The sequence below is a fragment of the Electrona antarctica genome (assembly GCF_951216825.1).
Source record: "Electrona antarctica genome assembly, chromosome: 6".
NCBI classification, from domain to species: domain Eukaryota; kingdom Metazoa; phylum Chordata; class Actinopteri; order Myctophiformes; family Myctophidae; genus Electrona; species Electrona antarctica.
Genome location: NC_136811.1, coordinates 18,908,587 through 18,935,850, shown reverse-complemented (window position 1 = coordinate 18,935,850; position 27,264 = coordinate 18,908,587). Strand labels below are relative to the sequence as shown.

The 27,264-nt window shown below is 44.2% G+C and overlaps 1 protein-coding gene across 4 annotated transcripts in view; it reads right to left on the bottom strand.

Moving 5' to 3' along the window:
* Positions 1-27,264, bottom strand: part of LOC306924495 (receptor-type tyrosine-protein phosphatase U-like) — a 164,963-nt gene that overhangs the window by 38,870 nt on the left and 98,829 nt on the right. For all 4 annotated transcript variants that reach the window (XM_079503013.1, XM_079503014.1, XM_079503015.1 and 1 more), the window contains exons 8-13: positions 19,862-20,179; positions 17,499-17,608; positions 13,504-13,705; positions 10,776-10,878; positions 9,328-9,601; positions 4,332-4,368 (exon numbers count right to left, since the gene is read on the bottom strand). In XM_079503013.1, the coding sequence (XP_079359139.1) occupies positions 4,332-4,368; positions 9,328-9,601; positions 10,776-10,878; positions 13,504-13,705; positions 17,499-17,608; positions 19,862-20,179 (1,044 nt within the window). The remainder of the gene's footprint in view (positions 1-4,331; positions 4,369-9,327; positions 9,602-10,775; positions 10,879-13,503; positions 13,706-17,498; positions 17,609-19,861; positions 20,180-27,264) is intronic.

Sequence of the window (27,264 nt, the reverse complement as noted above, 5' to 3'; positions counted from 1 at the left end):
AAGGTGCCCTGCTGCCATTATAATAATGGTGGGTTATTCATTCCACTGGCATAAAGCTCCATATTTATGTTAATAGCACAACAAAGCTCTTTTCTGTGTCTGGCTACAGTAAGCCAGTCTAGTTTGTCCCGAGTGGTGTCAGTGTGTCCTTTAGTCCCTGACAGACCCGCAACGAGCCCCTCCTGAGCCCTGTTGGAAGAGACAAAACAATCTCCAGAGCAGCACAAAGTCACAGCAGGCCTGGGGCCAGTGATGGAGAGCGCTAGCAAGCTAGCTAGCAGCCTGTTGGGGCTGAAGCAGATCTGGGGCAGAAGAACGGGGAAACAGAGCCATGTTTTAGCCTTCTCTATCGGCAGCCAGGGGCATTAGATCGGCCTCAGCCCAAATAGCACTGAAAGTGGGACGATATGAAAATCTGGACCCTGGATGTCAGGACAATAAGTAAAATGTTTTCTCTCTAACACTAGTTTGAGGGTGTTGGATGTTGTAAGACAATGCTCTGTGATAGCATGTGATTTGCTGTGTGGTACAGCACATGGACCATGTCACATCTGAACACTGACTTCATGTCGGACATGCGACATGCACTGCTCCCGTGCTTGCAGTTATGGTTAGGTTAGGGTTTGAGGTACAGTAGGTTGTCGTTTGTCGGACCAATGACTAGTCTGAACTAAGTACTGCATCCCTTCTGTAGAGGTATTACACTATTTGACAAATACTCTACTGGTCAACAACTTTCTTGTACAGATCACTAAAATTATTGTCTCCACCAGGCCGAAGGCATGGGGAGAGAGTATGTTTTGCACTCCGTCCGTGTGTGTGTCCGTCCGTCCTTCAATCCTTCCTTCCTTCCGTCCGTCTGTTACCAGCTAATCTCCGCCACCGTTGGCCCGATCCAGGCCAAACTTCGCACACACACTCCCTGGACGCCAACGACGAACCTCTTCCCCAAATATTCTTCAACGGCCTGTTATAGCGCCACCATGAGGCCGATTTAGGCAAAACACATTTCTGTAGATTACTCGTACACATTTTATCCATACATCACACAATTCGGTATACATACACTATCTTCATAGTCATGTGATCAACACGGATCTGCACCATTTCCCATCTTCCATCCTGATTGGCTAATATTGGCTTCCAAAGCTCACATGATTGGTCCGTTTCGAACACAATGCCACAAATCACAAACACAGTGTGCAATTTCCGTGAAATTATACACGCACATTTCCACTAGGCCGAGGACGACATGTCACTCTTTTCCCAAATCAGCCTCATGGTGGCGCTATAACAGGCCAATTCCTGTTTTTAGCTATAACTGCATCAATCTGTATACAACTTATGTATGCGCACTCCCTAGAGGCCATGGAAAAACATTGTCCCTGCATCCCTCCACATCTGCCGGTTATAGCGCCACCATGAGGCCGATTTCTGCTAAATATGTAAATATGTCAATATACCAGTTAATGTAATCTAGAGTGAATGCACTAACCGTAGTTGTTATGCTTTAATGTATTTATTTTTCCTTTTCTTTTGTGATATATGTTGTTTTTATTTTTAAAAAAAATTGTATGTATATTATTCTGTGAGGACCCCAGGAAGAATAGCTGTTGCCAGGTGTAACAGCTAATGGGGATCTTAAATAAACTAAACTAAACTAAACACATTGCTTATGTTAGTAGCACAGATTTCATCCAAATCTCACGCAAATCGGTACACATGATCTCTGTAGTCATGTGATCAAGACGAGTGTTGGATTTCTCAGATTCTACACTGATTGGCTAACATTGCCTTCCAAAGTTTTCAGGAGTGGCCCGTTTCGTTCAAAATGCTGCACATGTCCTGCTCATCCAGAATTCTATCCTCAGAGATGCTCTGGGTGATCTGGCTCTGCATTTCCTCAACAAAATGAAGAAAATTGTTGCAAAAAACTAAAAACATGTTTATATTACTCCTAAACATCTCACAGTCCTATCCTCCTGGTGGAGACCTGTGCCCAGAAGGGCACTTTTTCTAGTTATTATTATTATTGTAGGCCATACATGGCCTACTTGTGTGCAAGGTGCAAGTTGGCATTTCTAGTTTAGAGCTATGTTGTGGCAACACTTTTGTTTGCATTTTGTAGTGCACTATAGTGCTTAGTTTCGTCTGCGGCGCCACTCGGGTTTTAATGAACCCCGAGACCCGAGACAAAACGGCACCATTTCCAACCCTTATTGAGTCACTTATTGAAAATGGACCGAAACGGGTATGCCCCAGTCGGACCATCGGGTATTTCGGGGTCAGGCTTATCCGACGACCTCTGCTCTGCACTATACATATGTGTTCATGCTTTTTCCAATTTTCCAATTAAGTCAAGTGAGTGTCTGCATAAACGCATATTTGTAAACTGTAAATCTGACGAGATTTCTTTCCACAGTGGCTCTATTGGTGAAGATCTGGACAGTCCCACTGTAGATCAAAGATGAAGGTTGATGGTTTGCCTTTGCACAGAGTGACAGTGAGCATCCCAAGGTGTCCTGGTATCTGTGACAGACTGCTGGCTGACTGAGAACAACAAAAGGCTCTGGTGTGACCGTGAGCTTCTTCATCCAGACAGAGTTAGAGGAGCGAGCTCACAGCCTGCTGTGCAACTGATTACTGGAACTTCATTTCAAATGACTTGAGTGATATAGGAGTACATTGCAGATGCTACAAACGTAGAAGGGGTTGAAATCAATTTAAGTTCTCTGACATTTTAGACAGATAAGACGGGCACTGCTGCATTTAGCCCCAGAATTTCTATTAAACCAAACACGAGCATGAAATAGATTTTCACATGAATCCATGCAACTGCCGGCTGCCTGCTGGTGGAAATTGGCACTTAAGAGTAGAAATGGAAGGTCTATTGTTGTGTCGGGCCTGCCAGAGGATCCTTAATTAAACTGTCACCTGGAAGTTGAAATGTAATCTTCAGCTTTGTTATCCGAGCCAAAATCATTTGCCTCCACTTTGCCTGTGATAGTAACGTCTCAGGACCCCCGTCATGCAGGGGGCATGTTAATCGTACAGAGACCACCAGATCCAAAGAAACTAAATACACTCTGACCTGTCATAGCTTCTAATTGAAAATCACTCTGCGCAGCTCTTTATTCATTCATTGACTGTGTGTGTGTGTGTGTGTGTGTGTGTGTGTGTGTGTGTGTGTGTGTGTGTGTGTGTGTTTGTGTTTGTGTGTGTGTGTGTGTGTGTGTGTGCACGTGTGTGTCAGATGGAGTGAAGCGTGGGGTTGAAGTCTTGTCTCTCAGCTTCACGCTCGAGTGGAGCTTTGTCTCTTCTGTTTTTCAGCCACAAAAACAGTAAAAGTCGAGTCCATTTACTGACAAGACTCTTACGCTTACTGTACAGTAGCACTGCTGTGAGAACTACTGTATGCATAGATGACTGTTATTCACACTGAGAGCTTTGAGTCCTGTCATCAGGACTAAGTAAATTTCCCTGTCTCTCTGAGTCTAGCCTCGGAAACCGCAGGCGTTTTGTTAAAAAAAAAAAAAAAAGCCTGGGCGAGCCAAGCAGGAAACATGGCATAGGAAGGGAGTGAACCTTGTATATGGCTAAACCAATAACGTCGCTCCAACTTTGGTGACGTCAGTGTTCTCTGCTGCGTTCTACTGGGGAGGGGAGGCGGTCTTTTAGGTTGGAGAACCAATAGGAAGTCGGCGGCGGCGGTTTCCAACGCTAGTATTTCCACCCCTCTATGCCCAGAAAAGTACAGGGCTCTTTCAGGCTACTCTGAGTCCTACAGGAAGGGTAGTCATAGCTGCAAGTCAGAACTTCAACTGCCTCTGTTTTGATCTTGAGGACCCTTCTAGATCAAGAAAAGGTCAGAGTTCTCAGACGTAGCCGTCTAACGTTCTGCCGGCAGGAACACAGGAACTGTCTTTGATATTGTGTGTCCCAGAATCTGACCCCAAGCCAGCGGGATGAAAGACTCTCTGCCTCATGCCCTTTTTCTCAAAATATCACTGTAAAAAAAGAACAGACGCTCAGATGAAAATAAATATAATAAAAAAAAATCTAAAACATTCCTCCTCTTTGTTTAGTTGGAACAAAGAGCCAGTAAAGAATTATTTCTATTTGCCGATAATAACTGATTTTCCAACTAAAAAAGCATCATCATGTCATGTGTTATTAACTGACATGACTAACTAAGATTAGGTCATGCCGGCAAGCGACATTATGGCACTACAGAGTATGAATTAAGTTTCAAGCTCTCTGATACTTTATTCTATGAAGAGACATTCCATTTAAGGTCACATTTTAGATGAACAATAAAGGAGTTGAATTACCTTTGCGAGCGATACGGATGCAGTTTATTCTGGTTTCCTGAAAGAGAAGGAGAGCATGGTGATCAGAGGGCTTGGTGACACTTTGCATTCTGCATAGGACTAGGAGACACACATGATAAAAGAGTCCAGCATTTAGAATGTTTCCCTTTTCTTACTTGAAAAGGACAAGGCAAATGTAGCAATAGTCACAAAAGAAAAGACTGCTAGACTGATATCTGTAAGGATTCCTTCATTACACTGTAGCGGCTTTCTCACACAGAGGCATCAGCTGGGATCATCAGTCTGAGGACAGAAACCAATACAGCTACTTTAAATGAGTGGAAATACAAACCGGAGTAGCTATTGTATTTGACTGAGAGAACAGAGAGACTTAAATAAATGATGAGAGCTGAAAGAAAGGGAGGCTTATTCAGACCAATGAAATGCCACTACAAAAGGGAATTAATTTGGTCTGCTGTATTTGGAAAGATGTCATCTCTAAAGGACGTTAGCAAAAGGACCTTAAACACTAACGGGATAAGAGACCATAATCTAATTCCATCACCGCCACCTCTAGGAGGAGACACATTATACAATTAAGATTTACAGATGCTAATTCAGGCATTATGGGACAATTATGCAAATCCACTCGCCCAGAAACGAGCAAAAGCACTTCTCCTCAAACTGTCGCTAAATTGTCATTTTTAATTGAAAATCCATTTTGGGCCCACGTCCTCTTAAACCATGTCTTAATCCAGTGATGGTGCAGGAACAGAAGATTTTTATAGAAAACAACAATCTCTCTAAAACAGATGGCTGTTTCTACCAACCTCAGATGTACAGTAAATGCACACTTGCATGCCGCAAAGATATAACACTTTTACATGAAAACACACTTTTACTCCTCTGCATTCCCAGAAGAACAGGCACAAAATGCTGCAGAAGTAATAGAAATAAGAGGCAAAAGGATTCCTCACTTTGCCATGAGAACCACATGATTCATAGAGTGACCATACATAGATATACTATGTCAATGTGTGGCCGTCTGTGCTGGTGTGATGGACGCAAAGTGGTGACATGAAGCTCCCACTGCAGCGACTCAGAGCTGACATCCTCCAGATCTGTCACTCAACTAAGTCAATAAATTATCAACGCTATTAATAACCATTAGAAGGGGTGGAGGAGAGAGGCGGAGCACATTCTATTTCCTGCAGATGAGGATAGATCAGCCAGGTGATGGATGGATTGGTGGCAGTACAGAACAGGCCTATCCCACTTGCTGTGCTCAAGTGGGAGTTTTGGGAGTTTTGAATTAATTATCTCATTAATTATGTATACCACCCCATGTGATAAATATGTACTGGGATGTCTTGTCTGTGTATTTTGTTTCCTCATTGTAAGCTGCATGCGTCAATGAGAAACGGGAACCTGGAAATATACAGTTAAGATAATGTGGAACTCCATGCAAGTATTGTCTTAGTTACTGCATAACTCTTGTTGTGAAGCCGTTTTTATCGACATGTGTTAATAAAGATTGTTATTTTCTACTTGGCAAAGGAGACAGACGGACAGGGAGAGAAGTGCTTTGATGAGACTGTCAAAGGGAGCAGGGTGGGGAATGCAAGTGGGTGGTGACAAATTCAAAGCCAGTATTTTAATGAGCTGTTTACATACTGTAAATACAGCTATTAACACTTACATGTACAGTTTTTGGAAGGAAAAGAATCAGGATTAATAATAATACACATTGGTTATTATCTCGGGGGGGAATAGGCCTGTGGCAACTTTGAAATGATCAAAGCAGACATCATAAACACAGCTCTGTGCTGCCCCCACTGGAGAGACTTGGTGTTGCCAGGGGGGTGTGGGGGAAGGGTGCAATTGCCCCCCCAAAAATCGCATATGGAAACGTAAACATGCAAGGTGTGTGCGTGCGTGCGTGCGTGCGTGCGTGCGTGCGTGCGTGCGTTGCACGATTAACGGAAGCCCATGCTGATGCCTTCAAAGTAACTGAATCCCCCAACCTTTCAAGAGTTTCATCAATCAAAGCAATTAAAAGTGTGAAGATAATTAGCACAGGAAAATGGCAAATATTATGTCTGTTCACACCATTTCTACTGTTTCTACTAATGTTTTTGAGGATGAGTTGTGATGTTGCCTCCACAAAGACATTTATAAACTAATGTTTTTGAGGATGAGTTGTGATGTTGCCTCCACAAAGACATTTATAAACTTAAATGACCTGAATTTAATGAGCTTACTATTCAGTTTAGTTTCATTATTTTACAACCAGCAGGGAAACATATACAGCATATTGATCAAAGTAAGAAGCTGTGTAACACAAGAAGGCATTTAGGAACATTCTGTGATCATCTAACTAATAATGTCTCCAGCTGTATGTGTGGTGGGAGCCACCAGCATCCATAGCAGCAGAGCTACTGTAGGTCAGGTGGGGGCTGGGATGTGCCACTGTGCCCCTATGTTCACTGTGGCTCATGGGCGCCAGCTAGCTGGCCCCCTGCCAGGCAAAACAAAACCTAATCCCATCCGCTGGTAAAGCCAGGTCTTCCCTTCATAATCCTACGCTCAGCGCTCTGCTTGTGTGAAGTGCTCACACTGCACTCCCACCGTGTGTTTGTCCACTGGGACGGAAACGCATTCCTGTGTTTGCAGACGAGCAGCCCTGCTGTGCTGTGATGTATGGATTTTCAATGAAAAATACGGAAAAAGAAACAGTACCGTTATCAGAAAGCAACCCGCTGTTGGCAGAGTTCATGGAAGTCAAGCGGCTGGGGGAAAAAAAACCTTGCATGCATTTATTCCCAACTGATAATCACAGAGACCAACGGAAACTCTGACCCAAATGTTTGAGGAACGGCTGAGCTCCATGCGCCGCAGGGTGTGAATATTAAAGCATCTATTTTCCAGGACTTTTTTTGTGTGATCCCTTTAGCCTTAATGTCAGACAGTACTATGTGCTGGTTACATTTCTGACTAATAAAGTATTCAATAAATCAAGAAATGGGATTGAAGGTGTAGGATTATAATCTGCCACCAATCTAGTTGGATCAAATCAGCCCAAAAAGACCCATCCACCCAAAGCTTTTCATGATGTTGATGCACCGTGGAGGAGTATTACGATCGGTGGCTCCTGGACCAATTCAATACTATTGGGCATTAATTATTCATAAAGTCTACAAGTAGATAATAGATTCTTTGGGAATGAAAAACATGAATAATTCATTATTACATTATATCAATATTTGACTGAGGTATCATCTCTCTCTAGCCAAGGGCTGCAGAGATTGCACACCATGCTTCTGGTTCCATTGTGAGTCAGACCCATGTGGATGCAGCCTCCTTTCCCTCTGCAGGGGAAGGTGTTCGTCACACTGTGTAATGAGCTCAGCTGAGTGGGAATAAGAGACAGGAAAACAAGTGAAAGAAAGCAAGTGAAGAAAAGAGAAGATGAGGTCCTGAAAGAACGGAACGAGGAGGGATAGAGGGGAAGAGATGAAGGAAATGAAAGAATGAAGGAAACGATGCTGTGATATGAAAAAAGGAGAGTGTGGCCACTACATTGTAATTCCAGCTCGCTTCCATTAATTCCAGGAGACTTACTAGCTGAAGTAATTCATGCCAGTAATTCCTTGTCCCAGACGTACTTTGTTTGCACAGAATTAAAGCACTGGGACACACATATATACACAATGTTACAAATTAGTTGCACTACCAGTAGAATAATAGTTTCATCACACAACCCCCAAGCATAAATAGTGCTTAAAGAATTACAAGGCAACTGGCCTTAAAACATCAAACAGAGCATTAATAAATACAGATATTCCCCTCATTACCAGCTCAGAATTATTTATATTTGCAGAATCAATGACATATTAATGTATATGACTGGTGGGAGTAATGTTTTTAATCCTGCTGCTGTGAGTGTGCTACTTAGAGCTCACACTACAGGCGTTTTAAATTCTAACGCATGTTGAAATCAGGGACATAAGATTATAAAGATACTCTTTTCCATAATATCAAATGTGCACACAAAATAACTGTGAATCACACATTACAGAATAATATTAAGCTGTAGGGGCACGGTGGCACAGTTGGTAGTGCTGTCGCCTCACAGCTAGAAGGTCCTGGGTTCGATTCCCGCTCGGGACGCTGTGGGTGCTGGCGGCGTGTTTCCTCCTCCGCGTCATCAGTGCCCATACCCGAGGCGAGGTTGGTGAAAGGGCCTTTCTGTGTGGAGTTTGCATGTTCTCCCCGTGTCCCCTAGGGTAGGTAGGTACCCTCACAAAAACATGCAGTAATCCTGGTCTCTAAACTGCCTCCCCCTGGCCGGCCGGGGCGCCTGATGGAGGGGAAAGGAACTGGTTGGAATAACGTGTTCCTTCCACGCGCTACGTCCAACCAGGGAAACTCCCCCCTGTCAGGTGTAAAGGAGCAACTTGGACCCCCCTGTCAGGTGTAAAGGAGCAACTTGGACACTCAGGCATGAAGGAAGCATGAGTTCAAGTCCGTTGCTCTACCCATTAAAATATTTAGAACCCATTGTAGTGTTGAGAGATAAGTTGCACGCTCTGCTCGTGCACAAGTAGGCCTACTTGGCCGAGGTCGCTTCTCGCACTCAGGCGTCCTACTAATAATAATATAAAACTATATTTGTATAGCACCTTTCATGACATGGAATGCAGCTCAAACTACTTTACAGAGGACCAAGAATTGAGCCCTGTGGAATACCAGAACCGATGTTGTGTTTGTCTGAATCAGTCAGCTATGTTGACAAAAGTTCTGCCTGTACCGGCCTTCCCGACGTTGTATTAAAATTGTATGATCAATTGTATCAAATGCAGCCATTAGATCAAGGAGTAGGAGAACAGATACATTTTTCTTGACACCCTAAGATAATTAGGGTTGAAAAATAAAAAATAGACGCACACTCAGGGTTGTATCACTATCTATCAGTTAACTCTTTAAAGCAGACAAATACAAACAAAGGCACACTCACCCCTCTGAAGTTGCTCATGGCCTGGAAGTAGACCAGGTAGCTCTTACGGGGGTCCAGCGGTGTGTTCCAGTAGCCGTTGTAGGTGTGGTTGTCTCCCACTGTGAAGGGGCTGGCCTCTGGCAGGCTGCTGGGGGGCAGCTCGGCCGTGTAGTAGTGTGGTGTCCCCCGCGCCAACGCCTCGCCGTGGGACATGGGCAACGGGAAGCATTCCTGAAGTCCCAGCTCCCTCTTCACCTTCCTGCTGCTCTCCTCCTCAACCACCACCTGGTACGTACTGGAGACATCACAATCAGACCAATCACAGCCTGTTTAGAGCACCAAAGTCTGACGTCAATATCGCTAGAGGGCGCTAAGTCCACGGGTTTGTGTACTTATTTATTTGAATTAAAATCCCCATCCCACATAGAAGAACTGTGTTTGAAAAATAAACAAATCATCCCGGCCGTTTCACTCAAATCAACTGAACAGTAACATTTTTGCTAGAAACAGACTGTATCAAGTTGACTGTCGTAAAAAATACAGAGACACCTCCCGACAAAATCGCAGACAGTTTGTTTATTTTTGGACCACAATTCTTATATGAGTTGATTTGAAGGGGGGGGGGGGGGGGGGGGTCATGTACCTCCATCTTTCTGTGTGTCTGGGTCATGTGATGACAATGTTTTGGGGTTCTGTGCGTGTATGAAGGGCACAGGACCAATGGAGAGAAAGGATAGAATAAAGTCCAGTAATTGCGTCACGGTGCAACCAGGGTAGACAGGCTATGAGACATATTCAACCAGGGTAGACAGGCTATGAGACATATTCACATTTCAATTATATTTCAAAGACAGTTTCCCTGGCGGATTACATCTTTGACTTTGAGCAGAGCTATAATTGGATGAGCAAGTACAAAATGTTTCTTCCTGATGTATTATTATGCTTCAAGTTGTTAAACACTGCATGTCTGGATGAAAGAAACAGTTGCCACTAAGTTCATACACAGATCTAACGTTCTCTTCTCTGAAATCACTGCTAAAATACGTCTCCTGCTCTACCCTACCTCTATCCTCTCTCTTCTCACAACAACTACGAATGATGGAGCACACTCCAACAAAAAAATCATCCACTTCTTTCTTCTGAAAAAAAATATTCTGAAAACAGGATTTTTATACAAGTAGTAGTAACCAGGATAATACAGTTACAGGTAATTTACTTTAACCAAATTAAGAAGATTAAGTAAACAGCACTGCTAATACAGTACATGAATAGTATTTTTTTTTTAAGTAAATTATTATTTTAGTGAGTATAAGTAATGAAAGTGATTTGTTGCTCGTAACACTGTTGAATACAAATGTAGACGTACAATGCAGTGATGCAGGTTGGTGGTGGTGGTGTGTGTGTGTGTGTGTGTGTGTGTGTGTGTGTGTGTGTGTGTGAGTGAGAGAGAGAGAAAATTGCATGCTCACCTTACAGGAGCTCCTCGACCCTGAGCAGGGCGAAGCAGGACGGTGATGGTGGTTTCTGTCTCACCCAGAGGAGAAGGCATGTCTCCATAGTCAAACGTAGGAGCTGCACACGCACACGCACACACACACACACACACACACACACACACACACACACACACACACACACACACACACACACACACACACACACACACACACACACACACACACACACACTCTCTTTCATTACTGCTCATTGGCCCCAGCAGTGTAGTGTGTATCAACACCTATAAAAGTGTCCCTGTTCCCTTATAAAGCTTCTACAGGCCTCTCAGGTCTCTCAGGTGACAGAGACAGTATCTGTAATGTCCCACAGAAACACATCCCAGTTGCTGCATAAAGGCCCGTGTCCACAACCAGCTCAGCCAGTGTCTTTCTGCCATGCATTTATATGGTAAAGACATGCTGATGTACTCCTTTTCCAGCACGTTTTAGCATTTTTGATGGAGTGCCATGGGGGCTTCAAGAAGAAAATCATTCAACTTTTTGGGGAAGAGGAGCGTCGCTTATCAATGTTATGTTTGACCCTACGGCCTGTGTGTGACAACCTAGTCATTTACAACTTGACTTGAATCATTACCCCATGTGAGAAGTCTAAATGAGAGAAATCTAACAGATATTTAACATTATGTCAACTAGGCTGTTTGTGCTAATAACACAGATGAAAGGTTGTTGGAGCACACATCACTCACATCCTCTCATACAGTGTCATCTTCCTCCTGGTTGTCATGGAAACCAACACAATTAAACATCACAGTCGTCTGGGACAAATTGAAGGAGATTTGGTCCAAGTCCTACTCCTCCCAGGAGATGCAAGCAGCACATTTATTCTCTTTGATATCACTACCAATTAGTGAGGAATGTGAACTATTGTGGTGGAATCAACCATGATGTTATTAAAACCACGGACTTCTAAACAGAAGAACAAGAAGGGATGACTTCACCAGAGCCATAGAGTAAGACAGAGTTACGACATTGAGGGGGCAGAAAACAGCCCGGTCACGTGGTTCATGTACTCCCGCAAGCCCATAGACAATGCATTCCATAAACTTCCGGTGTACCTATTCGCCAATAGAAGTCCATGTAGAAGACTGGCGCCATGAAGTGAACGGAGTTGTCGTAACTCTGTCTTACTCTATGGCTCTGGACTTCACTAAAGGTAAGACATTGTGTGTGTGTGTGTGTGTGTGTGTGTGTGTGTGCGTGCGTGTGTGCGTGCGTGCGTGCGTGCGTGCGTGCGTGCGTGCGTGCGTGTGGGTGCATGCGTGAGCTGGGTATTGCTTATGGTAGAAGCTGTAGAAGAGTTCAGTATGTGTTCTCCGTCAACATTGATTTGAGAGACGCTCAGTGTAAGTGAACATGAGCATGCATTGTGGGATATGTAGTGGCTTCAGGACTCCATCTGTGGTCTGGCATGGTGCCAGTTTCCTGTCTGAAACACAACCACTACAGAATGATTGAGCTGTGAATCTGTAATTAAAGAAGCCTGCATGTACACACCATGCAGAAAGAGAGAGAGAGAGAGAGAGAGAGAGAGAGAGAGGGGGGGGGGGGGGGGGGGGGGGGGGGGGGGAGAGAGAGGGCGAGAGAGAGGGCGAGAGCGAGAACGAGAGAGAGAGAGACCCCCATGGGAGACCGATTAGGTGACACTTCCATGGTGAGAGAGAGTTTATAAGTTAAAATGTTAATAAGGTAGAAAGGGAGAGTGAAAGTGATGGCCAGTGAGTGAGTGAGACAGGATAATGGTGTGTGTGTGTGTGTGTGTGACTGTGTGTGTGTGTGACTGTGTGTGACTGTGTGCGCGTGCGTGCGTGCGTGCGTGCGTGCGTGCGTGCGTGCGTGCGTGCGTGCGTGCGTGCGTCTCAGAGGTGTTGCATCCCCTCCCTCAACAATGGACCAACATACATCATTAACAGATCTCCATCAGCATGAATAAGCTCAGAGACTCTCTCTGTACACAACACCCTGGCTGTGTCCCCTCTGTGTCGTTATTCTGCTTCTTAAACACTTCGCTCCACTGTGAAATGACAGTGTGTCACTGCTCGGGAGAGGCAGAGGAAAACACTCCTTACACTGTGAGAGCAGTTTGCTTTTACCTCATAGAACAAAGAGTTGGAAAGAGAGAGAGATCTCTGTCCCTAATTATAGTTCACAATGAGAGAGATTATCGTCCTTCCATCGGTCTTCCATGACAGGCATTGATGGTGTGTAGCCTATGTAGAGTCTGACTTCTTTCAGGTTGCTTATTCTCTATCAAACAATTGCTTATTTTCTATAACTCTATTGCTGAAACGATTGTTATTTATTTGTTAGGATCGGTTAAATGTTTGGTCTCCCATGCAGGAAACCAGGGTTTGAATCTCGGGTAAGACTCACGTATTGCAGCGTTAAACCTTACGAATGTGTTGAGGGAATGTCCTGCATTTCAAGGGCTGTTAAAAACAACTGAGATTAAATACAGTAACATTAATCTAAATGAAAGAGCATTGAGTCCAAGTATTTAGCAGTTTGAGTAAAGGTACAGTTGCTGGAACAGTAAGTGGGTCATAAAAGCACAAAGCTGTTTTTCAGAGTGACTGTGTGCTACAGTCTCTACCAGAGATGTTGGTGGTGATTTCAGAGTGACTGTGTGCTACTCTACCAGAGATGTTGGTGGTGATTTCAGAGTGACTGTGTGCTACTCTACCAGAGATGTTGGTGGTGATTTCGGTCAGGGCGGTCTGGCCGAAGCCCTTGGCTGTGCGGGCTCGGACGGAGATCAGGTAGGTGGTCCCAGAGTGAAGGTTGGAGAACATGTGGTAGGTCTCGTTCCGCAGCTTGAACACCGTTCTCCTGGGACCCGGCACGTTGATGCCCGGGTCAGACGACTCGATGCTCTGGTAACTGATCTGAGAGATGAAGTAACGTCATTAAAACTTACTCCAAAGTAAGACATCCAAATTCATTCGATTGTTCTACCAAATGTATACACATTCAAGTTATATCTTATCTTCCCGTAAAAACATCATCAGTCAACAACAACCTTACATTTGGAGATGATCACAGTTTGATGTTCCGTTATCATCTTACATGTTATTATTATTATTATTCTACTGTTAATATCTACTACATGTACAAACAAGCAGCAACCCCACAACATCATCATAATACAACTTTCCACTGATCTTTGTGTATGATTCACTCCACTTACAATGTATTCATTGTTTTGCTTTGCTTAATCATTGGGTGGATTACTGGACTTGGTTTATTTATGGGTTTATTCTAAAGTCTAGTAATAGGGTTCCATTGACCTTGGCATGGTAAAGTGATATGGGTAACACAACCCAGAGCTATCCATAAAGCAATACAAGGCTAATGATTGTGTCCTGCTAATACATTCTAATTGATAGAGGACACTATTCCTGTTAAAGTGTCGTTTTGAAAGTGGCTCTTTGGTAAACGTTAGGTTTTTTTTCCCAGTGAGGTGCTTTGGTGCTTCCCGTTCACTTTTTCAAACAGTGTTAGGTGTAATGAGACAGCTTTATTGGAAGCAGCCAAGAGGGAGGAAGATATAGGAGTGTACATTAGTGGTGTGAGAGCAGCACCTCATTAAAGACATTGCACGCAGGTGTGAGCATGTGCTTATGTTTGATTAGGTCACTATATCTGCTGCTATTTTAGCTGATTCTTACATTGCCATTTCTTATAACCATGCACCTTATGTACGTATATTTTACGCTGGAATATCTGGCCTGTTTTCCCATTTCAACAAATCATGTGTGTGATGTGTGTTCATGAAATAGAAGTTTGTGTTTTCTTGCCTTGTACATGTGTTCCACGTGCATAATAGTGCATGAGTGCACACAGTTGCAGATCAACAACCGCCTTCAGTCTGTGTGACTAAATACACTAAATACACACAGACCACTGTGTCCCCACTGGAAAGACACACATCACATTAATGTGAGGATTACTGCAGCTCTACAAAGAGCCTTCAACCCGGGGAGCTCAACACGCTACAGAGAGAAAAACCTGTGCAGCCGCCACTTTATATGTCAAACTACAAATCCGATTTAATAATATCCTTGACGTGACATTGTGGAAAGGAGGGAATGGTAGGTAAGTGCCTGGTTTTTGTGGAGCTTTGACAAGTTAGAGGCACAAAGCAGCAAAATGAAAACAAAATCATTACCCTGTGAGTAATTAGACGAGTACAAAAAACGGTTTGCTTTCATGGGTACTTAAGTGCTAATGGCAATTAGCGGTTGCTATCTGTCAGCTGTTTTAGTGTTGTGACATGGTGCTAGGACCATAGCTGTGTTGCAGACAGGGTGGTGCCTCACTATACTAGCTGTTAATACCACGTCCAGACGACTGCAAACCCGACCATGATCCTACAGTTAAACATTTAATTCACAATCTTCTTATGAAAGATGTTGCAATTGGATTCCTGTAGTGAAGTCATGTCAGGCTGGGTAGTATACTGTGCCTTACTGGTGTTACACAGATAAGGATTTTTGAAGGCCAATACCATTGCACTGGTATTTTGTGCTGACAAAATGACCTTTGAAATCTACATTGTCCTTTAAAAATATACAAGGACTCAGATGTCCAACCAAATTATACTCTTAGGCCTCACTCACACTATTGCAACATGCATACATTTGTCTTGTGTCTTGTCCGTGTTTAATGGTTGATGGCTGAGGTACAGTATATACGTAGTAAGAGTGTGTGTTCTGTATGTATCTACCTATCAATTAGGGCTGACCATCGATCACGGTTTTGGAGACGCTTCGACAAAAAAAAACATCGATTTCCGACGCTTCGACACCCGACGGGGTTGCAGAGGATAGAGAGGAGCGCATATTGAAGCGCATATTGGATTGGTCTTTTATTTAACAATTAAACAGCGCCTGAAACAGGCATTACCTCTCCATCAAATAAAAAAATATACAATCCAAACTCCTCTGTCAATTGTAAACGAACGGTAACATGAATGAACTCTTCAAGCCTGACACAATAAAATCAACCACGGTTGATTTGATTGATCATAAAGTTAATGTGAGTGTGCGTATACAGGCATGGGAAAAAGCGATGCAATGCCGATGGAGAAATCCCACATAGTTAAGTTACCTCATAGTCATGCTGCATGCGCTGTTGGTCGATGAAGAATTAGAATCCAAGGTTTGTCAATCATATTATGGTTTATGGTTGAAAGTAAACCATAATTAGTCAACTTTAATTAGAGATCTGCCGTCATTGTGCGAGTGAGAGTCAGAGTGAGAGCAGCTCCGCTCTGCTATAATTGATCTGACATTTGGCAACTTGACTGGCATTACAGTAATTAGTTATTTGCCAGCACCTGCTCCAATATAGGCCTAAATCAAATCAAACTTTATTTATATAGCACATTTAAAACAATAGAAGCTGACCAAAGTGCTGTAGGCCTACAGGCTGAAACAAGTGGAGCATCACCATCGGCGCACAGACAAAAAGAACATCATACAAAAAAAAATCACACCCGTGTGAACTGAGTGGTGTAAGGTATTATATAGCCTGATCAGCTGTGGTCTGACGTAATGTCTGACGTAATGAAATCACACCCGGATGTGATTTCACAACTGGCTTTTTTTGTGCAGAAAAAATGAGCATGGTTGCTACGGTCATCCAGTTCACCCGGGTGTGATTTAATTACGTCAGAAATTATTTTGAACATAGCAACCATGCTCATTTTTTTCTGCACACAAAAGCCAGTTGTAGGAGTGGTTTACACCACTCAAAAAACACAGGCAAATAGCCAAATAGTAGGCTACATAATTAAAATAATACGATCAGGTGCAAAGGTATATTCAGTGATTTCACTTAATTCAAATATCACTTATTTTTTGGATAATCCTCCCTACTATAAAGTGTGCTGACCATATAAGGAGTTCCTCCCTGTCCCCAGTGAGCCCCTGGGGTCAAAAAACCCTAGTTTCGGTTTGGGCTTTGGGTGGCAAAGCTTTCATCCAATCAGGATGAGAGGGGCCTTCCTCCAATCATGATCGAGTGGGACGGGCCTTGGTGCATGTGCTGTTGGTCTGTTGTACTTCCCCCACTGTAGAGCGTGTGCATGTGCACATCTTGTTACCAGGGCGGACCAGGGTTTTTTCCAAATCACTGAATGCTCCTTTAAATGCCAAAGAGAAAAGGTGTGTTTTCAGTAGAGATTTGGTCTGGGTCTGTCGGAGCTGCTCTGCTGCATTCACAGTGATGATGTCACAGGTCAGTCTTCAGACAAGAAAAAAAAAGATATCGCTGACAATGGCAAAATCAGTTCTCCGCATCGCCAAAATACATCTATAGGCCTAGTTTCATTCGTGCCATTACCATTTACAAGTAAAGTAAAGTTTTTGTGCATAGTTCCCTTCGTGTATTTCTTTTCCAATGAAAGCAAGAAAGGGGAGAATCGATGGGGTGAGTAAGGAGATCAAGGCAAGAAAGAAAACTTGAGCGCTTTGAGTAAAGGGTTTCAGATCACGCAGTTGGGTTTCTCTTGGGGGATCTCGAGGCGTTCCAAGGCCAGCATGGAGGCATAATCCCCCCCTTCTGGTCCTTGGTCTGCCCCGTGGCTTCATCCCAGCTGGCCATGTTTAACATGAATGGTTTAATGAATGGTCAACATAATCAAAACAATGTAAGTCAAACAGTATAAGTGCTTACCTCGTATTGGGTGATGAGGCCATTGGGCTCCACTGGCTCCTCCCACTTCAGGAAGATCATGTTATCGAGCGGAGTGAAGGTCAGCGAATCAGCCGTGATGCCTCCGGGAACTGCCAGGAATCGCCAGAACAAACATTTGTGATGAAATTGAAGTGCTGATCCCAGAACAGTCAAAACATGTCAATAATCATACACACGTCAATGTCACAGTCATGGATCAGAACATATAGGGCATGAAAAACACCCAGAGTGCATATGGAACATAACAGTATTATACTAGAATCATAGCATACACAGTAGAACAGACTAGAATATTATAATTTCATACAAATCAAATCCTCATCTAAACATTAAACAGAGTGAGGCATATGTGAAGTAGTGTTGATCAAAGTGTCTAGAAAGTGTTATTTATGAAAGGGTGCAGCTACATACTGTAAGTGGGCAAATTCGAACGCACGCACACGCACACACACACACACACACACACACACACACACACACACACACACACACACACACTACATTTATTATTCTTTTCTGCTCTTAAAACCCGTATCTGTGCCTGTCTAGAGGTCTTTCGTTCTCTGACTCGCTTTTTCAACCTCCACCTCTTCCAATCTCGAGGAATTGTATTTGTTTTGTGTTTTTCACGGAATAATTGATTTTGCCTTCAGCCAGGTTTCTGCATGGAGACCATCTGCCACGCCACAAAGGAATAATACCAGATAAGTAATAAGTGCCAGAATCCTCTCCCACCTCACTGGAGGTTCACAGATAAAACCAGTTCTTTATTAATTTTCATTGAGAATGAAAAGGACATTTTGTATTGCTGATGCAGTATCACCATATGACCAGCTTCCTCTTTAATCTACATTATAGTTATAAATGCTCTTCTCAGAAGTACATGGAATACATTGGTTTCTAATATTGTCACTACTTACAGTACACAACATTATTTTAAAAACTAAGTGGCATAACACATTGTTCACAGTGAGTGAGTATTCCTATATGAAAAGCCTGATAAAAAAACAAGGCTTTTGTTTGATTTCAGCTTAGAAGTCACCGTCCTAAATAGTTCCTGTGCATCCAGTGTTCTCCTGGTGGTCAGGAGAACACAGTGGTGACAGAGTGGTGTACAGGCATGTGAGGCTGGAAGGCTGCCAAGTTACCTTGTTTAAAAGGCAGGTGGCTTGCCTTGCGCACATCCAGTTCCTGGCTGGTGCCGGACCAAGGCAAGTACAGTGGAAAGAAGAGAGTCCGCACACAGGATTGCTCCAATGGTGTTCTTTTATTGAAACACAATAGTTAAGACACGACGTTTCGACTGCAGGCGGCCTTCATCAGGTGATGACATAATGACATCACCTGATGAAGGCCGCCTGCAGTCTCTCTTCTTTTCACTGCCAAGTCACCTTGCCTTGGCTATACTACCAGGCTCAGCTGAAAGCCCTGAAACATTGTGCCGCCCGCATTTAGAAGACCTGACAAAGCATCCTGTGAACTCCAGCTGGGCTTCAGTGTACATCAAGAGCAGACTCCTGTGACATCAATCTTGTCCTCATCTAGCAGAAAAATACAATGCCTTCTACAGTGGCTAAATCAATGGTTATTGAAGTCTCCAGAACACAGTGAGGAACCAACCCTCATTTGCAGCAATGCTGAGCTCACATTATAAGGGAACAGATAATCAAATAGGTAAAAGAAGGCTGAAAAGAATGGAGGTGTGTACATGAAAGGAACGTTGACGAGGCGCCAACAGAGTGGTCTATCCATTTTCAAAGTGCTTTGTGATTTATTCCAAGTGTATAATTGGACAATTGTTGACTATAGTACTACAAACTGAAAAAGGTAAAAAGGGCTCAGTTGAGTAAGTACTGGATCAGACTGTATTTAATTCAACCACTGTTTTATTGAAGCAGGTTGATATGATTTGAAAATAAATACATTCCGTATTCACACTGAGGCACTGTCTACAGATCAAACTGAAGGATTTGTATTCACTTAATAGAGATCTAAGGGTCTGAGGTTTGAGGTCAGATGTAGAGTTGCTGGTCGGCTCCATATATGCAGATCTAGGTGATGATCCAGTCTTCTCCTTGTATGGTTATCCAGGGTTCAATGAGGTCAGTGTCGTGATCTTAATATTTGGAGATGGCCATATACGGTGGCCTATCGTGTCGAGGCGTGATGTCAAGAGGCGTGACCATATATGGAGGCGTGGTGCCACGAATCGTGACCATAATATGGAGGCATCATGTCATGAGGCGTGACCATATATGGAGGCGTGATGTCACGAGACGTGACCATATATGGTTGCGTGCCTAACAAAAGATGCAGGTTTTCATAGTAAATGCGTGACTTACTGTCCTCGTCTGTCTGAAAGGTGACCTCTCGGCCCTCCTTCTTGCCCTCGGGGTTGGCCAGGGACAGGCGGACATGGACACCATGGTAGGGCGGCAGGTCGCGCAGCGTGAAGCGCGAGGCGTTGTGCTCCACCGCCAGGCACTCGCGCACGGTGGTGTTGTGTCCGCCGCCGCCTCCCGCCGTGACGTAGCGGTAGCACAGGGACACAGAGTAGGTGTGGCAGCGCGTCAGGTTGAAGGCCAAGCTCTCCCACTGCAGGGACAGCTGACGGGACTGGATGTCTGTGGCCGTGAGGCCCCGCAGCGCACGCATGGGTTCTGGAGGGAGAGGAAGAGAAAGAAGACACCAAGACGGCCCTTCTTACAATAAAATCAGGCTGCAAAAACACTGTAGGCGACCGGGCATTTGCAATCCAGGCACCGTCACTCTGGAACACCCTGCCCCTGGAGATCAGGCTTGTCGAGTCTGTGTCCCGTTTTAAATCGCTCCTAAAGACTCAATTTTACAAAGCTGCGTGTAACCCCTTACCCATGTGATTTCCGACTTTTTTATTGTTATCTTCTGTTGTGGTTTATTGACTTTTTCATTGTTATCTTCTGTTGTGTTATATCGACAAATTTCTTCTATTGTATTCTATGCCTTTTTGATCCATGCTATGTTTTTATATATATTTTTCTGTTCAGCACTTTGTGACTTGCTCTTAAAAGGTGCTATATAAATAAAGCTTTATTATTATTATTATTATTATTATTATTATTATTATTATTATTATTATTATTATTATTAAGAAATACTGAGGTAGGACCAGAAGAAAGAACACGGGAGACCCTTCCTGAAACTGAAATGTCACAGGTTTGCTACAACAGCTAATTTAATCATCTCCATTCCTGATATCTAAAGAAATATATCAGTGAATTCAGAACGCTGCTGCTCAAAGTGGATCACCAGTTCTTACATTACATTACATTACATTACAGTCATTTAGCAGACGCTTTTATCCAAAGCGACTTACAATAAGTGTATTCAACATAGGTAGGGAACAAAAACTACTAATCACCAGAAGTCTTTAGTGCATTTTCTGCAAAAACAAGCAACCAAGAGTATACCTAGCGCTAAGGTAAAAGTGCAATATATCAGCTACCTATTTCCTTAACCGGATGAGACAAAATAGCTAAATCAAATGAGCATGAGCTAAAACAATTAAGTGTATCGACTAAACAAGATCCAATAAACAATACAACAATAGAAAACAAACGTTCGTACAACTAGTTAACAACAAGTAGGTCAGGCAGAGAGGAAGGGTAGTGTTTCCTGAAGAGGTGGGTTTTCAACCTGCGGCGAAATATGGGCAGTGACTCTGCTGTCCTAACATCAGTGGGGAGTTCATTCCACCACTGTGGGGCCAGAACAGAAAAGAGTCGTGACCGTGTGGATCGGCCAGAAGGACCCTTGAGTGACGAGGCAATCAGTCGCCCCGAGGTGGCAGACCGAAGTGGTCGGGCAGGGGTGTAGGCATCGACCATAGCCCGTAGATAGGAAGGAGCTGTTCCTTTCACTGCCCTATAGGCTAACACCAGGGTTTTGAACTGGATGCGGGCCGCTACGGGGAGCCAGTGTAGAGAACGGAGAAGGATGGTTGTGTGGGAGAACTTGGGGCGGTTGAACACCAGACGAGCCGCAGCTTTCTGAACAAGCTCCAGAGGTCTGATGGCAGATGCCGGAGCACCAGCAAGGAGAGAGTTGCAGTAGTCCAGGCGGGAGATGACGAGAGCCTGGATGAGCACCTGGGCTGCCTTCTCCGTGAGGAAGGGGCGAATCCTCCTGATGTTGTAGAGGAGGAATCTGCAGGACCTTGTCACTGATGCGATGTTTGCCGAGAACGTCAGTTGATCGTCCAGGGTCACACCCAGATTTTTCGCAGTCCGAGTTGAGGTCACCACAGCATTATCAATGGTGATGGCCATGTCTCGGTGCGGACAGCCCTTCTTAGATGTTTACACTGGCTCCCTGTCTGTTTTAAAAATAGTATTGTTATTTTAAAGCATTGAATATTTTCAGGGCCAATATACCTTCATGATATTGTACTACCGGTACTTCATGAACCATCCAAACGCCCAGAAAACTGCAGGTCTGCTACAACTTAATTCTAATAAAATCTGAGCTGAACCCCTGCACTTTAAATTCTGGAGAGAATTAATTTAACTCGACGCACGCACATACAAACGCACAAACACGCACACACGGTATGCGTGTCTCAAGTGTAAAATGTGAAGTAATCAATTACTAATTATATTTCTAATGTATAAAGACTCAGGAGAGTAAATAAACATATAATTGGCTATTTACTGTAATACTTTTAATGAGGTGACTCCTCATCAATAACAAATGGGTTACCCCACTCCCCATCGAGTTGTTTCCCTCCTGTATAATAACAGCATCAGTCCGCATGTTCACCCCACTGTCCCACCAGGACAGAGGTCAGGCGTCTCCTGTCAGCGCATCACGTCCACATCCCCACGGTCACACATGTCAGAAACTCACACCAATTACGTTAATTAAACAGACAGGCCCCCCATCCGCCTCTGAGTCGACAGGCAAACTGACTATTCTGTGGTTAGAGTTCTGTGTCTGGAGGCTGAACGTTCCTAAAACAAAAAGTAGAGAATAATAATGTCAGTGTGACGTGCAGAGTGAATATGTAGGGTCAAATTCCCTAGGGGCAGCTACGGCAAAGGATCGGTAACCTCTGTTTGTTGGTTTTCGCCTAATTCTAGACAAAACCAGAAGCAACTGCTCAGCCTGGGGTGTGAGTTCAGATAAATGGAGGATCCAACCTGTTAACTAACAGCTTAAAGTAAATTCTATGATGGACACATTGGACAGGGAGCCAGTGAAGAGAGGCCAGAACTGGGCTGATTTTTTTTTTCTGGGTCACATTTATCGCTGGGTCATACATTGCGATGGCCCTGCCTGATTATTTTTTAGAACTATCAGAGTTATTGCTGGTGCGGTCACTGCAGGGTTAAACCCTGTCCCTCCACCTCCAGACCCAACAGAAACAAGCAGCACTGTCTTTTGAGTTCCTCCCTCCATGGAAAGGCTGACTGAGATGTACAGAGAGCCTCTATCCACCGTCACACAGACCAGCCAGTGTTCACTAAGACATCCAAGCTGACGGCTGCTGGTGGGTGGGGGGTAGAGCCAAGGACATCCTCAGCACCACATCAATGAGGACATTTTGTCAATGATCATTATTAACACAATCTGAATACTTCTTTACATGATATTATGTCATTGCTTAGTTCTTTAAATAGGGCTGTTGGGTAATGTAATGGGGTTGAGGGAGGATGGGGGGTGACAGCAGAGATACAGGTGGCAGAGATGCACAGGTGTATGGAGAGATCAGCACACAGACTCTGAGGCATACAGAGAGATCAGCACAAAGACTCTGAGGCGTACAGAGAGATCAGCAGAGACTCTGAAGTTAACAAACTTGGGCTCCAGAAGCTCATAGGAAGTCTCACCACGATGTAGACCAAAGCTGGGAGCTCAAATCAGGCTGATAATGCATCCATGAGCAACAAAGAGGATAATCAAAGGAAATTCAAGTGAGAGGGTGGTCTCTCTCTCTCTCTCTCTCTCACACTCACACACACACACACACACACACACACACACACACACACACACACACACACACACACACACACACACACACACACACACACACACACACACACACACACACACACACTCGTGCTTATAAATGGACGTGCGCTCACATACATTCATGAGCAGCTAAACCTTATCAGACACAAACGTCTTATCTCTACTCTGGGCTCGTATACCATTCCCTGAGCTCTCAACCTCTTAAGTGAATTTCAAACAGCACCATGCAAGCAACAGTCCTCTGCAGTCACCCACATCTACCCTAATTGTAATTGTCTGTCTGTCTGCATGTCTGTCTGATTGATTGATTGATTGCAAATTGTATTAACAGTTTGTAGAATGGGTACAGTTCAACGGAAGTACTGGTCAATACAAAAGAGTATAAAACCAGAAAAAGCACTAAGACTTACATAAGGGTCCTCCATTTTCAATTCATCTGAACATTTAAGACAAATATACACTTCTACGCAAAAAAATAAATAAAAATAAAAATCATCATATACAGTTAGAAAAACAGGGAAAACGTGTACAGTATAGAAAGAAACAGTAACTTTCTTTTTTACAGGGTCCAGTTTCGAATTGCACCCGTCCGTAAGTGCTCTTTGAGAGCATCTCATTCTTGGCAGAAACATGAGCAGGGCATCGATCAGCGCCCGCTGCAGACCAAAGCCTTGGAGACGAATGGACGGGCAGGTAATCAGTATACTGGTAGGCAGAGCAGGAAATGTTCTAACAACTGTTTAGTGTGACTGGGGATTGTCTAAATGGTGCAATTGATAGTCGGTTCGAGAGCCGAACAGAGCCGGCCATTTAACCACAGAGCAGATGAAAGCACCGCCACAGAGGGCACAGTGTGCTCATTGTGGTTTTTCCTCCAACTGGACTTTTGTGCCATTCAGCCAGTTTGTCTACTAGTCTAGTGCAGAGCTGCAGCCGTCCCACTATACGGTCCAAAACCAAAACAAACATGAAGAAAATCTGGGGGGTCGTTTATTAGCCCTGCTCACACTGATACATGGGACAAGAGAGATTAGCTGGTAACAGACGGACGGACACACAGACGCACACACACACAGACGGAGTGCAAACATACCGGTACTCTCTCCATGCCTTCAGCCTGGTGGAGACAAAACACTTTAAACTTTCATGATCTTCTGGGGTTTCGAACCCACGTTCTCACCACTGAGCCAATAGAGCACACAAGCTTGCTCAGAGGAGAAATGTAACTTTGACCTTCAAGCAGCACCACTCAAATAGTAGTTGTCCTAGATGCGTCAATAGAAACCACTGAACGCACTAACCACTGAACGCACGCACGCACGTGCGCGCTCACACACACACACACACACACACACACACACACACACACACACACACACACACACACACACACACACACACACACACACACACACACACACACACACACACACACACACACACACACACACACAACTGTGCAACTGTGCATGAACAGAGAATGAGGGGAATGGGGGAATTCAAATTCAGGCAACGGGCCTTGACATGATGAACGACATGCGGTGCGGGAAGCGATGCACGTGTGTTGCTAATTTCATTGAAACTCCACTGCAGCTGGGAGGGGGTCTGGGGGGGTCTTTTCCAGAAGGCTCAGTGACCCAGCAGCATGCAGCAGCAGCAGGTGGAAGTCCATTAATGCAGTTTAAGACCACCTGCAGCAACCAGCTCTCATCTCCTCTCCTCTGTGACTCAAGCTGCGTTAACGTGGCCTGCGTTAATCACAGCGATGGCTCATCAAGCACACCTGGACGGCCATCACAGCCGGGCAGGCATGTTCACATTTACAGCCATTAGCTTTACAACATCTAGACACGCCTCCTCGACTCAAGACACATAGGAGGAGGAGGGGTGTGGGAGCAGAGAACATGGGACTCCAGACTATTAAACATCTTGGTCGCTCACAGCAGAGCATCTCACACTCTTCTGGAGCCTGTATTGTTTATGGGTGGGGGTTAGGCTCTACCTGGCTGCTTGTCAGTGAGCTACAGTAGCTGCTACAGTAGGTGAGTGAGTGGCCGTGCTGCACGCGTCGCCTGAGTTGGCACACTGTGGTGGACGGAGTCATTTATCTCTCCGTCTCAGCAAATCACAAGCCGAGTTCTCCCCAACATCCTATAGGGAAAAACAATATTCCTTCTGGAGAGGAGGCTCGCTTGTCTTCATCGACAGTGAGAGGGTCCAAGAATCCCTTCTGTTCACTGTGCTAATTACTGCCTGCCCAAGATCTCCACGGCAACCCGAGCAACTTCTTGCCAGTGTTTTAAAATTCATCCGAGTGGGGGTCAATGGAGAGGGGTGTACACCAGATGGTCAGGAGGGCAGGCAGGGTCACAGTGGCTCTGGGAGCCAGCTGGTGATTAGAGTCTCCTGGAGAGTGGAGAAGGTGAGACACAGCGGGTGGAGGAAGTTTGCAGTGTAAGAATATTACTGTGAAGAGCAGATAACAACACAGAGCTAAAGACCAGCAGCACTGACCAAACCAACCACACCAACTGTGTGATTGTTCACATTTATACCCTGACAAGAAAATCATTCTAAGGGACTTACTAAATTCCTGTTTCCTATTTCATTCTTTGCATAAAAAATACAATGTTAAGATAAATAATAATTAATTACACATGACTATATATCACTGACTCAAATCAGAATCAAATTATTTCCAAATAAACAACAATAATTGTACTTTATTCACTCAAACAAAGTTGCAACACAAAACAAGCTCAAATCACTTATCAGTTGCTCACACCTTTCATATCACCTAGGAAATAAAATATGCAAGAAACTCCTCTGTAGCGAGCTTGTATTGCATCAAAACTGACTGTGAAAGCCATTTCCCGTATATTTGTTTTTCCTCTGTCTGTCTCTCTCTCTTTCTCTTGAATAAAGAAATAGAAAGAGATGATGAATGAGTGCTGTGTGTAGCTGTAGGGAGAGGAGAGTATATTCAATATGTCACCAGAGAGGAGACTAGCTTTAATATGTCACCAGAGAGGACTGTAGAGGCTTAGGTGGAGCAGGGTTGGGAGGGATGTGAGGGATGGTGGTGGAGACCATCAGCCATACAAAGACTGATGACCATGGAAGACATACAAGAAACAGGCCTTTGGCTCATAGGAGACTTCTCCATTGTATTGGCCCTTGTGCGTGTGTGTGTGTGTGTGTGTGTGTGTGTGTGTGTGTGTGTGTGTGTGTGTGTGTGTGTGTGTGTGTGTGTGTGTGTGTGTGTGTGTGTGTGCGCGCCATACAGTGCTTTGTTCTCCCATGTTCTCCCACAGTTAGTAAGACAATTGATTTACTGATTGTTGCGAGAAATGAATTGAGGTTGAGGTTCGACTTGTGGAGCCCTGACTGATACAGGAACAGCAAAATAGAGAGCGAGTCATCTTATTCATGTATTTATGTGATGGACTGTCAATACATAAGTGTTATATGTCGTATTTGAAGTCTCAGTGTGATTGTTCTAGTTCATGTGTGTCAGTATGTACTGGGGACTCTGCGCCGGTGTTTTCTACTGTGAAATTAATCTCACAAAATAGGAGCACAGTCCGCTGTCCGCTGCCTGTTGCCTGCTGTTGCCTCGCAGCTAGAAGGTCAGGGTTCGATTCCCGCCCGGGATCGCTGTGGGTGTGTTCTTTCACCCATCAGTACCCATACCCTAGGTGGGGTTGGCGAAAGGGCCTTTCTGTGTGGAGTT